At 30.5% G+C, this 16,004-nt stretch overlaps 1 protein-coding gene across 1 annotated transcript in view; it reads right to left on the reverse strand.

The window, feature by feature from the left end:
- The window catches only part of LOC142317980 (uncharacterized), a 621,817-nt gene extending 607,209 nt beyond the window's left edge, over window positions 1-14,608 (reverse strand). Inside the window, exons 1-2 of the mRNA XM_075354514.1 lie at window positions 14,588-14,608; window positions 13,450-13,814 (exon numbers count right to left, since the gene is read on the reverse strand). Of these exons, the coding sequence (XP_075210629.1) occupies window positions 13,450-13,814; window positions 14,588-14,608 (386 nt within the window). The remainder of the gene's footprint in view (window positions 1-13,449; window positions 13,815-14,587) is intronic.
- Window positions 14,609-16,004: the final 1,396 nt, after the last annotated feature.

A 16,004-nucleotide genomic window follows, 5' to 3' on the forward strand; every position in this document is an offset into this window, starting at 1 on the left:
ATTTGAATGAAATTATGAAGTAGGCAAATATATGGTGGATATTTTTCTTAAACAAACCAACAGATCATAATTTTCAGTAGTTTTTCATGTAAAAGACCCTTAGTTTTTAGTATTAAGTTATTTTATTGCCATTTTGGCCCTTCCTCAGTGGTCTAACAGCATATTCTTAAATTATTTTTACAAAGTGCAGCGTGCGTTTTACATCTACAAAAATAATTGTTGAAGTTTCCGTTAAGTCCTCCTTATAAAGCCAGTCGAATGGTCTATATACATGATAAATATACGTTAAGAAATAAATATACTGTAACCAGTAAGATGAATATAGTATTCAAAACATACATTTAAAACATTTAGAAACGCATGTATTTTGGACCACGGATATATTAAATGTTATTTATACGAATTACACACACACCGTTCGCACGCGTAATTCATATTTATAATATATAATTCGTGTTAATAACATATAATGTAGTCCAAAAGACTTGAGTTTAAGAATTTTTTAAATGAGTATAGTGGAATATTATTTACAATAGATTTCTTTCTTAACGTGCATTTATTCTCGAAATTAAAAATCAACCAAACTTATTTTGTTAAATGTTTGTTGAATACCAATGCAAAATGAATTTTATCACGATAACCATGAATTTTTATTCGAACATTACATTTGTTCGAATTCTTTTATGAGGAAGTAAAGATTATTTAAATAACTTTTATTGACATTCGTGTTTCTAATAAAAGAACTTTTGAAAGTTTATTCAACTAACTGAAATTTCACCTTTTGTAAAAATTATGGGTTAATAGTTAATGTGCACTCTGATTCTTTTTTAGTTCTGACGATTGAAGTCACTGTATGTGTTTCATTCACCCTCCTGTCTAGCGGACCTCCACTGCATTCGTTATCCTCATGGTTGTGAGAATAATATGGTAAATACAAATTACAGCATGAATATCTCTTTTTTCTCCGGCTCCCTCCTTTTTTGATATATAAGCTCCTGCTGTAGACAAATATATCCCTTTTGGTTCCCCTTTTCATTACCCTAGAATACATCTCGGAAAGGAGTCAAGATAAAGAGTTGAATATTGAATATGTAATAAAACTAGTAGTATATTTTTTCCATTGAAAAAAAAAAATCATAAACGTTATTAAGTCGTTCACGAGGAGAAATATACAACTTAACCACCGAGAGTCCTAGGGGCCTCAATCTATTACTTAAATCCTTTCCTGGGGTAATACAAATATATCCTGAAAAACCGCCACAAATCTTCGCATTTGTATATATATATATATATATATATGTATATTTATATCAATAACGTAATATTTTTTCACGAATCCTTAGATCTTGCCCTATATAGGATTAGTCTCAAGGATCAATGAACTTACGTGCAAACATAATTTATATTATGTCTAGTTTAGTCAATTATTTACAGATTTCAGAAAAAAAATTACTTCATACAGTTTTTTAAAGTAAAAAGTATAAAAAAACATATGATATTTTGTAAAAGTAGGATTGTTTCAAGCCGTTTCATAAAATATCATAATTTGAATCATATATTTTCGTTAGAAACAATAAAAATGATTAAGTGTTACAGATATTTTTGAAAATCTTTCCTGATATCTGTTGCAAAGCTAAATAAGAAATAAATCTTACGGTTCAGTTTACCTACGGTTTAAGGTTCAGATAGATTTTTTTTTTTTTTGTCTTTAGTTATTTGACTGGTTTGATGTAGCTCTCCAAGATTCCCTATCTAGTGCTAGTCGTTTCATTTCAGTATACCCCCTACATCCTACATCCCTAACAATTTGTTTTACATATTCCAAACGTGGCCTGCCTACACAATTTTTCCCTTCTACTTGTCCTTCCAATATTAAAGCGACTATTCCAGGATGCCTTAGTATGTGGCCTCTCTTCTTTTAATTATATTTTTCCAAATGCTTCTTTCTTCATCTATTTGTCGCAATACCTCTTCATTTGTCACTTTATCCACCCATCTGATTTTTTACATTCTCATAGGAGAATGTTAAAAATCAGATGGGTAGGTGCTATAGAGCACCGCATTTCAAAAGCTTCTAATCTTTTCTTCTCAGATACTCCGATTGCCCAAGTTTCACTTCGTCCATCTTCAGTAATTCTACTTCCCAAACAACAAAATTCTTCTACCTCCATAATCTTTTCTCCTTCTATTTTCACATTCAGCGGTCCATCTTTGTTATTTCTACTACATTTGATTACTTTTGTTTTGTTCTTGTTTATTTTCATGCGATAGTTCTTGCGTAGGAATCATCTATACCGTTCATTGTTTCTTCTAAATCCTTTTTACTCTCGGCTGGAATTACTATATCATCAGCAAATTGTAGCATCTTTATCTTTTCACCTTGTACTGTTACTCCACATGTAAATTGTTCTTTAACATCATTAACTGCTAGTTCTATGTAAAGATTAAAAAGTAACGGAGATAGGGAACATCCTTGTCGGACTCCCTTTCTTATTTCGGCTTCTTTCTTGTTCTTTAATTGTTACTGTTGCTGTTTGGTTCCTGTACATGTTAGCAATTGTTCTTTTATCTCTGTATTTGAACCCTAATTTTTTAAAAATGCTGAACATTTTATTCCAGTCTACGTTATCGAATGCCTTTTCTAGGTCTATAAACACCAAGTTACTTTCATACTTTTCTAAACTGTTTAAAATTTTAGATGAATAATAACTTTCTTTAAGGAATCCGTAAGACGAGATAATACTGTAAACTAAGTTAAACTTTGTTTTGGTCACTGTTAAATGTTTATGATTTTCAGACATGTTTTATTCATTCTGAAGTAAAATCAGATTATGAAAAATCCATTTCTTGGATGTATGAAAATAATTTTAACTTAAGAGGTTGCATTACTGACATAATCGTTTTTAATATTTACTGAAATTTCTTAAATCCTAATGAAGAAATAAAAGAAAAATATGGATTTAATTAATTTAGATAAGCGGAATAATCTGTTAATTCTTTTTCACTGGTTTTGTAACTGGAGAAATATGCCCTGAAATTTATATGAAATGATCAAAAATGAGTTAAAATACACTATGCAATGGATGATCAGTTAGTACTCTTCTGAATTACAGTTTAGTCGTGCGGATATTTCTTCACGGCCATTATGAATAATGGATTGGATTAGAAAAGTATTAAAATATTGTCTCCCCTGACATCCTACCACCACTTTTCATGTGTATTGTAATTGTGTGGAATCATGAAAAATATTGTTTTACAGAAGCATAGAAATTAAAAAAAAAATAAAACAATTCATTGAAATAAAATTTGAAACTAAATCAATAACAACGAATAGTGTTAAATCAGTAACAATGATTAAATCCATAACTATGAATAGATAGGGATTTATAATACTGCTAATCTACTGTGTCAAAAGAATATTAAAGTGAGTGATAAATATGTTGAACTAATTTTATTTATATATTTTGAAAATAATATTAATATTTTGTTTCGATTTTTTTTTTTGATCTTTTTCTCTATCATCCAATAAAAATCAATGCGTTTATAAATAAATATATATATATATATATATATATATATATATATATATATAAAATTCTATTAAAAATATTTATTCATAGTTATATCTTTTAGTTTGATAGTTCATAAAACTATACACTCTATCAAATGGTGAAATAACTTGGGTTATTACTCAGAGTTATGTCAACTCAAAGGCTATTTCTTTTGTAATATAAAACTTACCATCTAGGTTACTAACTGAACTGATATATTAAATTAAAAAATAAAACATTTTTTCAGTACATTTTAGATTATCCTTTAAATATTAAATTCAAAGATATATAAAAATAATTTTTTTAAAAATATTTTACAAGTATCATTCATTTATGATTAACTTAGATTTTACTCAATTTTTAAATTAAAAATATAAAATATGGAATTTAGAAAATAATTTGTGATTTAAGAAAAATTTGTTTGATATACGGAAATATCTATTCTTCCTGAATATTGTCATATTTTATCCGTTATTTAACTCGTTTAATGCAGTTCAACAATCAGCTCTGTTCCATAAAAATATTTTAATCTATAAAAAATATCTATTATATTACGTACGAGTATATCGATTTTTTTGTTTTTTAAAACCTTGATTTGCATTATCTACTATCAGTACTTATTTTCCATGAGAATCTAGCCGAATGGCTTACAGTTCTATTGGATATTTCTGTAAGCTATTTAAAATTTTAGATGAACAATTACTTTATTTAAGGAGTCCATACGACCAGTTAACACTGAAAACCAAGTTAAGTTTTGCTTTGCTAACTAATAAATGTGTCAGTTTACACAGAATGATAAATTAGACTATATTTTATTTTTAAAGATGGGTAGCAGTGCTATTATCTAACTTTCATTTTTAACCATCTTACATTCCGTGTATCCACCCATGTTCAAGATGCAGCTTATGCTGCATCTTGAACAGAACTTAGCGCTGGTTTCTTGAACATTAGCATACAATCTTAGGAATTGTTTTTTTTAATGCATCATATATTTAAGTAATACTCGATTGTGGATGTATATTTTAATTATTTCTTTTATACTACTGTAGAGCCGTTATTTGAACATATCAAATATAATCCATAATAATGGAACTAAATATCAGAAGATTAATAGAATAATTCTTGAAGAAAACTTTCCTTTCTAAAAACAAAACATTATGGATTATATCATAGATTAATCTACCTTAGATTAAAACAAAACAGAAAAAAATAGTAAAGAAGTAGTAGTATTTTTATCTTAATTTATGAAGCATTGTTTTAGACATTTGTAGTCGAAAGCATTAAATTAGCAGAAAAGATTCTAAGTTGATGAAAAGTTAACTCAATTTGTCTGCTACGACAGCATGAATTTGATAAAATAATTGTAATGAGCAATAAAGGTTTAAATCATTAAACCTTTAATGAGACTAAAGGTTTTATTTTTTATTTTTTCAATATTATTATTAATATTTTTTAGCTACTTTTACTACTCAAACTGCGGTTATATGAATGGATACCTTTTTTTTTCCAACAATATTTGGATTTTATAAATACAGGGAAAAATAATACAAGTTACTTAATTTCGTAAGCGTTGATTAGTTAGTGATTAATTATTATTATAGTTTGTATTCTTTATTATCATTTTCAAGTGCATTGAGAATATTTTGAATGAATAAAGCAGAAAATATTACCATTAATTGAATTTTGGGTAGTAATTCGTTATTTAAACTATCAAATAATGATACCCGCTTTATACGAGTAATAAAAGAAATAATGATTATTCTAAAAAAAATATTGTGAAAAGGTAAAGAGTTTACAAAATCAGCCATAGAGATGGCTGATAAAGGGATTTCTATTTTCATAATTACTTGCATCCGCCAACCTGGCGCGAGTGGTAAAAAAAAAAAAAATAAATAAAATAAAAAATTACTTGTATCCATGTTCTACAGTTTTCTAAATTATTTGCTGAAAAAAATTGGAAAAAATATCCGATTGGTCGATTTTAGGCCGTCATTAGGAGTATGAATTTAGCTCAAAAATAATTTTACCTGTTAAAATAGTAACGAAGAAGAATTGTTAGGGGTAAATAATTTTTGAGCGATGATATATTGATAGAAGTTGTTTGCAATTATTGATTAAATGGGCTGGTACCAAAAGAGCACGATAACTATATGTTGAATCACTTCTGAATTTTAAAATTATTTTACTTCATATTTTTACTTCAATTGTTGATATTTTACTTCAAGAAAATAGATTGTAAATTTGACCTAAGAAACATATTTAGTGAGCAATAAAACATTAAGAATAATAATTATTGCGCTAGCGTAGAAGGACACGCATCAATATTAATTTAGAATTTGCGTAACAAAATCTAAATTGTACAATCATCTAACTTTCTTTTCATTTCTGTATGAAATGCAGTACAAAGTTACAAACAAAAAAAAAATTTTGATGTGGACACCATATGACTTCTTTGTCCGCTTATTAAATAACATATACATACGTTTTGCTACACCTCATTTAAAATTATTTCATTTGAAAGTGAGATACATCCTCCAATTCTTTAATAACGTGGACCGTTACACAATTGCATTGTAATGGACACCGCATTCCACCACATTTTTTTCTAGTATCCGTATCAGCATTTTATGTTAGTTTAAATCGGAACGAATCCGACTTTGTATAGGTATATTTAATTTTTTTTTAAATTTATATACAGGGAAAATATAGGGCAATACTTTGACAACTCATTCTAGAGGCTAAAAATAAGAAAAAGATAGATATAAACATAGGTCCGAAAACGCTTCGTTAGCGAGTTATACAGAGTGAAAGATTTCGCCCGAGTTTCAGTTCCTCCGGGTAAATTAAAGCTTTCTGAAATTCTGGGAAGGTCAATTATGGGGCAAATTTAATTGTTTCTTATGGATTTTGAGCTGGGAAATCTACAAAAATAGGTCCCAGAACTTTATCTCTCTTAATTTCTAAGATATCCCATGTAAAACGCCAAAAATAGGGTCAAAAACACATTTTTTTACGTTTGACGTACAATAACGTTGTTAAATTGGCAGTAAATCATACATTTTTTAAACCTAAGTTGTAGAGAATTTAATTATAAGAAGATTGATGTAAGTAATGTCAACAGAAAACAAATAAAATTTTTAACATATAGACTCTTATTAACAACAAAACAGATTAATTTTTAACAGTGAAAAAACTTTTTCTTTATGTAATGATAAAATGGTGCTTACAAGTAATATTTCATGTGGTTTAATAACTTTCAAAAATGACACCGTTGTGATCACACTGCACTTTTCAACGCGTTGTACTAGATTTTGTATTGCCAGTTTAACGGTATCTTTGCGTTCCTTGATTATAACTGCAGCGTTGAGAATGCGAGCAATCAGTTCATCGCATGTGTCTACTTTTTGCTTGTAAACCTCATTTTTCAACCATGCCCAAAAACAATAATCCAACGGAGTGAGGTCTGGGAATCTCTGTGGCCAATTAACCGACCATCCACGTCCTATCCATTTACCAGCAAACCTTTCATCAAGACATTGCCTTACTTCATTAGTGAAATGTGTAGGAGCTCCATAAAGTTGGTAATACATTTCAATTCGTTTTGCTAAGGGGATATTTTCCAGCAATATAATAAATTCATTATGTAAAAATTCCAGATAATTTTCCCCAGTGACACGATGTTGTAGTATGAAAGGAGTTAATTAATTGGTCATCTATGATACCACACCAAACATTCACTGAAAATCGTTGCTGGAAATTCTTTTTTCACTGTAGCATCTGGGTTTTCTTCAGACCACCGATGCGGATTCCGTGTGTTGTTTATTACGTTACGAGTGAAAGTAGCTTCATCCGAAAATAGTATAAATGGAATTAAATGTTGATTCCTATTAACCCATTGACAAAACCGCAGCCGGCTGGCGTAGTCACCAGGCTGGAGAAGTTGGACTTTCTGAATATGAAAAGGATGCAATCCATTATTATTTAATGTCCTCCGTACTCTACTTTGTCAAATACTGAGCCGTGTTGCAATTAATCGTGTGCTCGTTGCCGGACTACGTTGAACCATCTGCTGAATGTTTTCACCTTCATCAGTATGATTTGCTTGTCGTTCAGATGAAATATGAGCGCTGGGAAGTGAACCATTCTCACGAAGATTATTAAAAATTCTAATAAATACTTTAGGATTTGGTACAACACGACCAGGATACCTATGTCGATATTCCGTAACCGCTGCCGCAGCACTTCCATTGCAAAATCCATAGATGAAAATCATGTCGGCATATTTGATATTAGTGAAGATACGCGGCATGTTTCAAAATAAAACTAAACAGAATTTTACTTTTTTTAACAGACTTGATTTTTATGCGCTGTAAAATGAATACAAAATTACACTAACAGTTTTCTGAAATATTTACGATAAGAATTCGACGTAATATTGCAATCACGATTGATCAGCGAAAGGTGATCAACTTAACCACAATTAACTGACAAGAGTGAGTAGTATTTAAAGAAATTGTGATGAAAAAAATTAGTGTTGCCAACTTGTTTTCCGTAGGTCTAAAATTATTGAACTTACTAGACACATCTGTTTTCTTTTTTTGTAACATTTTCTTCTAAGTTTTCGTCGGTTTAGTTGTTAATAAGATTTGACATGTTTAAAATTTTATTTATTTTCTGTTGACATTATTTACATCAATCTTATTATTAAATTCTCTACAATTTACGTTTAAAAAATGTATGATTTATTGCCAATTTAACAACGCTATTGTACGTCAAACGTAAAAAAAATGTATTTTTTGACCCTATTTTTGGCTTTTTACATAGTATATCTTAGAAATTAAGAGAGATAAAGTTCTGGGACCTATTTTTGTCGATTTCGCAGCTCAAAAACCATAAGAAACAATTGAATTTGCCCCTTAATTGACCTTCCCAGAATTTCAGAAAGCCTTAATTTACCCGGAGGAACTGAAACTTGGGAGAAATCTTTCAACCTGTATAACTCGCTAATGAAGCGTTTTCAGACCTATGTTTATATGAACTTTTTTTTTTATTTTTAGCCTCTAGAATGAGTTGTCAAAGTATTCCCCTATCCTCCTGAATCACTCTGTATATTGATTTATTAACAATTTGTTAAATTTTAATTATTAACCTCTGAAATTAATTTTGAATTAAAATGAAAAGTACATATAATTTGATTTCACTAGTAATTTCTGATCTTTTTTCATATTTTTTTTTTTTTATTCCCGTATATTATATATTGTAAAAATATTTTATAATCATAGATTAATAACTATTAATAAATTAATACATTAAAATTAAAAAAAAAAAAAAAGGTAATGAAGTCAGATTGTAAGATCTAAATACTTAATTAATAAAAATTTTATTTGGCTATAACTCTGAAACCAATAAAAATAAGAACCACTAATGATATATCATTGAAAAACTTCTAATGATGGCTTTTCACTGCAGTTAAGAAAAGTTCAAAATACAAATTTTTGAATTTTGGGCTTTTTTAGACACTTTTGGTCCATAAATTCAAAATTGCTACATTCTACGGCTAATCTTTTTTGAGTTACGCGGGATATGTACGTACGTACGTTCGTACAGACGTCACTCCGAAACTTGTAAAATTGGATTAAGGGATTGTCAAAATGGATATTTCCGTTGAAATCTGAAATTTTCCGGGATCCCAATACTTGGAACAAGGAAGTAAAAATGTATAAATTTTAAATGTTCAATATTTTTTTAAAATTATGTATGTAACATTCATTACCCTAGAAATAATGACAAAAACAATGAATTATTAAAAAAAATAACCCTTTTTTTAAATAATTTATAATTATATTAAATTTAGAAGATTATTTACTTAAATAATTGTACTATCTACATGTTCATTTACATTAAGAAAGAGCGTGGAGATAGAAAAAGGCAAATGTCGTTCGCAAAACAGCATTTACTTAGACACCGTTTACTACTTTAGAAAAACAGATTTCATTTTTTTTAAATGAAGATCGGCAATGTATGATATCATCATAACATTAATCAAAAATAAAAGAACATTTTTCGTAATTCAAAAGTCTCATTACGTTTTCCTTTTATATGTATATATATATATATATATATTTTTTTTTTTTCAATTAAAAGAGGATATAATAATATTAAAATTAAAACATTTATCATTACCAATAAAAATAGTAGGTTATGTAACATTTCAAAATGTAACATGTAAGAATTTTCACTTTTTTAAATATTTTATAGATATAAACGTTAAAACACATAAATATGTGCTTTAATAGAATATTGCTTCAATACAATATTTCTATTTGGAATATATTTTTTTGCATTTGCTTTAACTCTGTTTCAAACAACCAATAAAATTTTCAAGAATCAGTATTATAAGCAAATCCTTTATCGCAATTTTTTTACCATTTTATATGGTGAGGTAGTACTTACTTTTTACCTCAGTTATTAATTAAAAATGCTGGTTATAACATTATATTAGAAAATATCTGTTTATTTCTAGGAACTGAACATCCCTACACATTCAGAAATACTTATTATTTAAATGACACCAAATAAGAAGTCGTGGAACAATACGTTAAATATATAACATTAGTATATCATAACATTAATATCATAAAAATTATTTGTCAATAAATGTAAAAATAGTGCGTTTAATTTAGATCAAATATTCAATGGAAAGTCAATTCCAAACATTTTTAATTTTCTTGAAGTGAGCGAAAAATAACAAAAATAGCTAAAATAATTTTTAAGTTTAAATTTACTGTTAAACCTTAATTATTTTAATGAAGATAATTCATGAATATTTTATTTTAAGAAAATTTTATTTTATTTTTAACCGCCGAAACCAAAACGTAGAGAATTGATAATAATTAAATATTATGGAAATGGAGTTTTGTTAATTCAATCCAGGGAATTTTTTTTTACTTATTTACGTGGAGAACCATGAAATTGAAATTTAAAAATGTTGTAGAAAATGAAAAGCATAGGACGGTCATAAATACTTGCCACAATGTGTGTGAATTTTTTTTTTTGTCTTCAGTCATTTGACTGGTTTGATGCAGCTCTCCAAGATTCCCTATCTAGTGCTAGTCGTTTCATTTCAGTACACCCTCTACATCCTACATCCCTAACAATTTGTTTTACATATTCCAAACGTGGCCTGCCTACACAATTTTTCCCTTCTACCTGTCCTTCCAATATTAAAGCGACTATTCCAGGATGCCTTAGTATGTGGCCTATAAATCTGTCTATTCTTTTAACTATACTTTTCCAAATGGTTCTGTCTTCATCTATTTGCCGCAACACCTCTTCATTTGTCACTTTATCCACCCATCTGATTTTTAACATTCTCCTATAGCACCACATTTCAAAAGATTCTAATCTTTTCTTCTCAGATACTCCGATTGTCCAAGTTTCACTTCCATATAAAGCGACACTCCAAACATGCACTTTCGAAAAACTTTTCCTGACATTTAAATTAATTTTTGATGTAAACAAATTATATTTCTTACTGAAGGCTCATTATTCTACCTCCATAATCTTTTCTCCTCCTATTTTCACATTCAGCGGTCCATCTTTGTTATTTCTACTACATTTCATTACTTTTGTTTTGTTCTTGTTTATTTTCGTGCGATAGCTCTTGCGTAGGACTTCATCTATGCCGTTCATTGTTTCTTCTAAATCCTTTTTACTCTCGGCTAGAATTACTATATCATCAGCAGTTTGTGAATATGATGGATAAAAAGCTATTCCATAAATTTAAGCAACATGTTTTGGGAAGGAACGTTATGTATACGATATCAAACGTAAAAGTGTTTTTTAATACTTTTATTTTCAACCTAATTCACAACTAAAATCATTAGCGCATTATTAGTGTAATGTAACCTTTCTGTCTGTGTAGTCTTGAACCAATTCAGGCCGATTCCCGAGACGTGTAGTTAATTGAATCTCAACCACGAAAGATGAGTACGGGGACTCTCGCACCCCCCCATCGAAAAAGACCGAGTACCGAAGGGAATGCCCCACTGAGTGTGTCCCCGTTAGAGGCATTGGCAATAAAGACTGAGCTCGACTCCCGGAGTGGGGACCCAGGGACGGCATAGCCGGGCCTGGTGGATCGTCCTCTTAGAGTTTGAGGCGGGCGCAAAATGATATCCGATCGGCGGGCCGTGACGTGGAGGCCCGTTAGAGTAAAGGATTCTATCCTGGGCTGTGTAATACTTAACTTCAGGATCCGGACCGGGAGAGAAGAAAAAAAAATTCCATACAACACTGGTAGAAACACCACAGAACATCTCCGCATTAAGTTGCCGTCAATGCGGAGGTTAACGCTAAGTAGGAAAGTCGTAGAAAGTAAAATAAAACGTCCCGTAAGTAAATTCCCTGTTTTATGGCGCATAAAAATTAAAAATTAATTTTTACCTAACAACAGACTACTACTACTACTAGTAACTACTAACTAGTAGTTGATCACTACTACTCTACCATTCGTGGTGGAATAGTAGTGTAAAAAATTACTGATTTTTTTTAAGTCCCAAGTTGTACTTTCAAAATTTTCTATCACCATCTGAGAAATAATTATAAGTATTTACATTACAAAATTATTTACAAATATTTCTTCTTATTTTATAAAATAAATCGACAAAAACTGTATGAGGCATGTAAAATTCCGAATTATATAGTAAGACAAAGCTCTACAAGCAAGAAAAAGTCAGGAGCAAGATATGCACGACCATATTTTTTTTATTCCTAATGAGGTAATAAAGTCATAAGTTTTATTTGTAATTTAATTAAATATTTCGTTTAAAATAGCAATTTGTTTTTAATTGTTTAAAAGCGATTATGTGATACATTTTCAAGAAATTTCGACATATTTTATTTAATTGTTATGAATTTGATTTCAGAAATATCCAAACCCAATTTTTTTTATAAAGCCGGGAACTTTATCAAAAAGTTGCAAGAACACTTATTGAAAGGGTTGTCATAACTTCTCTAAAAATTGTCCGACCAGGAGGTTAATAAATGAAATAAAATAAATTTCAAAATATTCCATAAAAACACGTCTCTACTTCTTTAAAATTTTTCTGTGAAATCTTTCCCATGCTATAGAATGAGTCTTCCAAGTCATCATTAATAAAAATTAAGTTGTTGATACGAACGATAAACAATTTGATCTTTATCAATAATGACTATAATCATACAGAATAATTTCTCAAATCGCCTAAGTTGGAAACTAATTTATTTATTTTTAAATCTTTTACTGAATAGGGGAGAGAAACCCTCTGCGGAATCGTTTAAAACAGCTTTTTCTGCAGAATATGAAAGGGTTTGTCAATATTAATACGTTTGTTAGAAAGTAAATGTAACAGAAAATAAGCACGGCATACTGAATAATCTTCTACTTTTGTTTTAGATGTGTTAAAAATCATAACATCATATGCATTGCGATACAAATCTTTTTTTTTAAATACTCAAGATAACGCAGATAAAGAACTGAACCCTCTGAAACTGATACCTTGAATAGAAAAAGAAAGCGACTTTTTAAAATCATAGTTTTCTTTAAACCAGTCAATATGTTTTTAAAGCAAAATTATAACTCGCTATATCATTGAACAGGACGATAAAAATTAACAGAAAATGAACTCTCAAATCATTGTAATATTAGTTATAATTGAAAGCAGTTTCACGATTTCTGAAGATCTTTTTTTATTATATATCTTCAATACTTGCTGAAAATAGTGCATTATTTCGTGCATTAGATTGCATTAGTGCATTAGATTACGTCAATCTATTTTTTCTCTGAATAATCAAGTAATTAGATGAATATAATATAATGATTAATAAGCAACAAAACGTAAAAAATTTATTTACTTACTTTATATCAAAATCGTGCATGTGATGGTACAGAAAATCATTGTTTCCACCTTCAGGCGATCCTCCAGTAACTGAAGCCTGTTGAACAACAATAGTAGCTGTCCTAATTTCACCAGAATCTCTACGTCTTAATGTCGGTGCACTTTCCATTGATATACTTCGCCTTTCTGATCTCGGTTTTCTTTGTGCTCTTTCTAAAGCTAGTGTATCTTTAGTTATTTCTTCTTTAGGAGCCGGGGGTTGAGCTGGAGCAGATGCTGGAACTGGAGTTGGAGTTGGAACAGGTGGTTGTGCTGGTGGTTCTTCAACCGTTTCAGTAGCAGGAGGACTAAAAGTAAATTTTGTTTCAGATACCACCTCTTCGGGCTAAAAGAAAGAAAAGAAAACAGTTATTAATAAATTTGAATGCTAACGATTATATGTAAAATATTCATATGAGTGGGCATAGTTGATGGGACGTTAAAAAACTTAAATTATTAAAATATACCTTGTAATTTATTAAAAATGCAGTATACCTTTAATCATTTCTTTATAGTTTATAGGTAAATTGAAGTTCGCGCTGATCTTTTAAATAAATATCGAAAAAACCGATTTTTACAAGAAGATATTCTAGGTTGTTAGGTCTTACATTAAGGCATGTTCCGGAATTTGAATTTAGCAAAAAAAGGAAAATTAAATATACAAATTGGGGCAATCAGCTACTTGCGTAACGAATTTCTTGTGTATCTTTGAGTGACCTGTACATATTAGTTGAATTGTGAATTTGGTAACGGAGATTATGTGTGTTTAATCCGGTCTTGTAGCTGATGAGTATTAAGTAATATTTAAAATAGTCCTCTAGGGAGTAAATAACGAAAAATTGGGATAATAGACCACCAAGACCTCCGGCCTCCACCGTTAGGCAATGCGCGGTCGTTACAGGGAGTTGTGGCAGTCTTCTCTACATCCCTGTCTTGCCTTTACCGGAAGACCCGATGGGGCGTCCCATCGGGTCTTCCCAGCTTCATCGAAGCACGCGAACCTCCGTTTTTGGATGGCCTACGCGCCCCTCCGCTGGGAAGCTACCCTTCACGTTCCTAACCTATCAGCGCCGAATATGCGTTGCACACATTTGACGCTTTCCCACGGCCCTCTCAAACCTGAATGGTCCGTGATGCCATCATCAGGGAGCTCTGATCCCCCACTCTTGTATATGGGCGGACCAAAGCGCCCGAAGCAACGGGGCTATCTCCAGGTTCTACACGGCAACCACGATTCGTGTTGTCATTTTTTTACAACCTGTACTCCGCTTGTTTCAAAGAGCAGGAAATGCTCTAAAACGGTGTCCTGGATGCCGAACGATGTAGCCATGACACAGAAGAAATATTTAGACTATGACTTACCTAAATATTACCTGTAACAAAATTTTCAGTTTTACATAAGCTTACACATACTATTGTAATGAGACTCCTGAGATGCCCCAATGACAAGTGCCCTGAGCAATCGTCGACACTTATACATATAAAGAAATCTAATAGCTGTACACTGTGCGGTGTAGGGAACAGTGCAATCAAAGTTCTGCTCCTTTGCTTGTCACACGCTAACCATTCATCCAACCATTTTACAAATACATCTTGGTATAAAACAATACAGCACAAAAAGTAACAGAATAACACTCTTAGTACAAAATGAAACAAAATATCACATTTAATTTTACAAATTACAATGTTAGATTTACCTTTTCTTGGAGTGATTGACCACGAGGTTGTACCGATCTCCCGCTGGTAATTACGTGATGGATAATTGTTGACACAATACTGACTTAATTAGATATATAAGTTGTCGTTGATTAAACACTTAGTTGCCTTCTCCTCCTGCCTCTTGATTGTGGAGTATTATCCAACCATTTTTACAAAGCATTACAAAATAAAATAAAGTAACAAAAAATGAATAAAATAATGCTTTTATTTCTACGAATTGCAATTTAAACCACCCGCTGCCCACAAGATTGTACCGATCTCCTTTCGGTATCCATATAGAATAATACAAAAATATACATTTTAACATTATATAAAAATAAATACAAAGGTATATTGCAGTTTATCAAACAGTAGGTGCCTTCACTTTCCACTCTATTATGAGAATAACTCCTATTTTCATTCATTTCAACTTGGTAACTATTTGACTTCGAGACATCCTGAAGGCTTTATGTATAAATAAATATTAATCTGTTTGTGCCGTACAATACATAACACATGATGAAAAATAACTTACTATGCTAAACATAAAAAAAGTAAATATATTTATTGCTAAAATCTTCGGCTCGAATTTTACCAGCTAGCGATCCTCACCCCATTCTCTGCTGGCTTCCTCCTTAGTCTTAAGTACACTTGCAACCATTCTACACAGCAACTTCCATGTATGCCGTGGTGTCGTCCATCATATATGTTGCTTAGGTGTTCAACATGAAGCTGAATCAAAGGCATACAAGCTATCACTTCTACTGCTACCCATAAAACAATCCAATACGCCGATGTGATCCAAATGTCCGCCCGTCGTCGCAGCTATTCCAACATC

This window comes from Lycorma delicatula, chromosome 1 (assembly GCF_047948215.1).
Source record: "Lycorma delicatula isolate Av1 chromosome 1, ASM4794821v1, whole genome shotgun sequence".
NCBI lineage: Eukaryota > Metazoa > Arthropoda > Insecta > Hemiptera > Fulgoridae > Lycorma > Lycorma delicatula.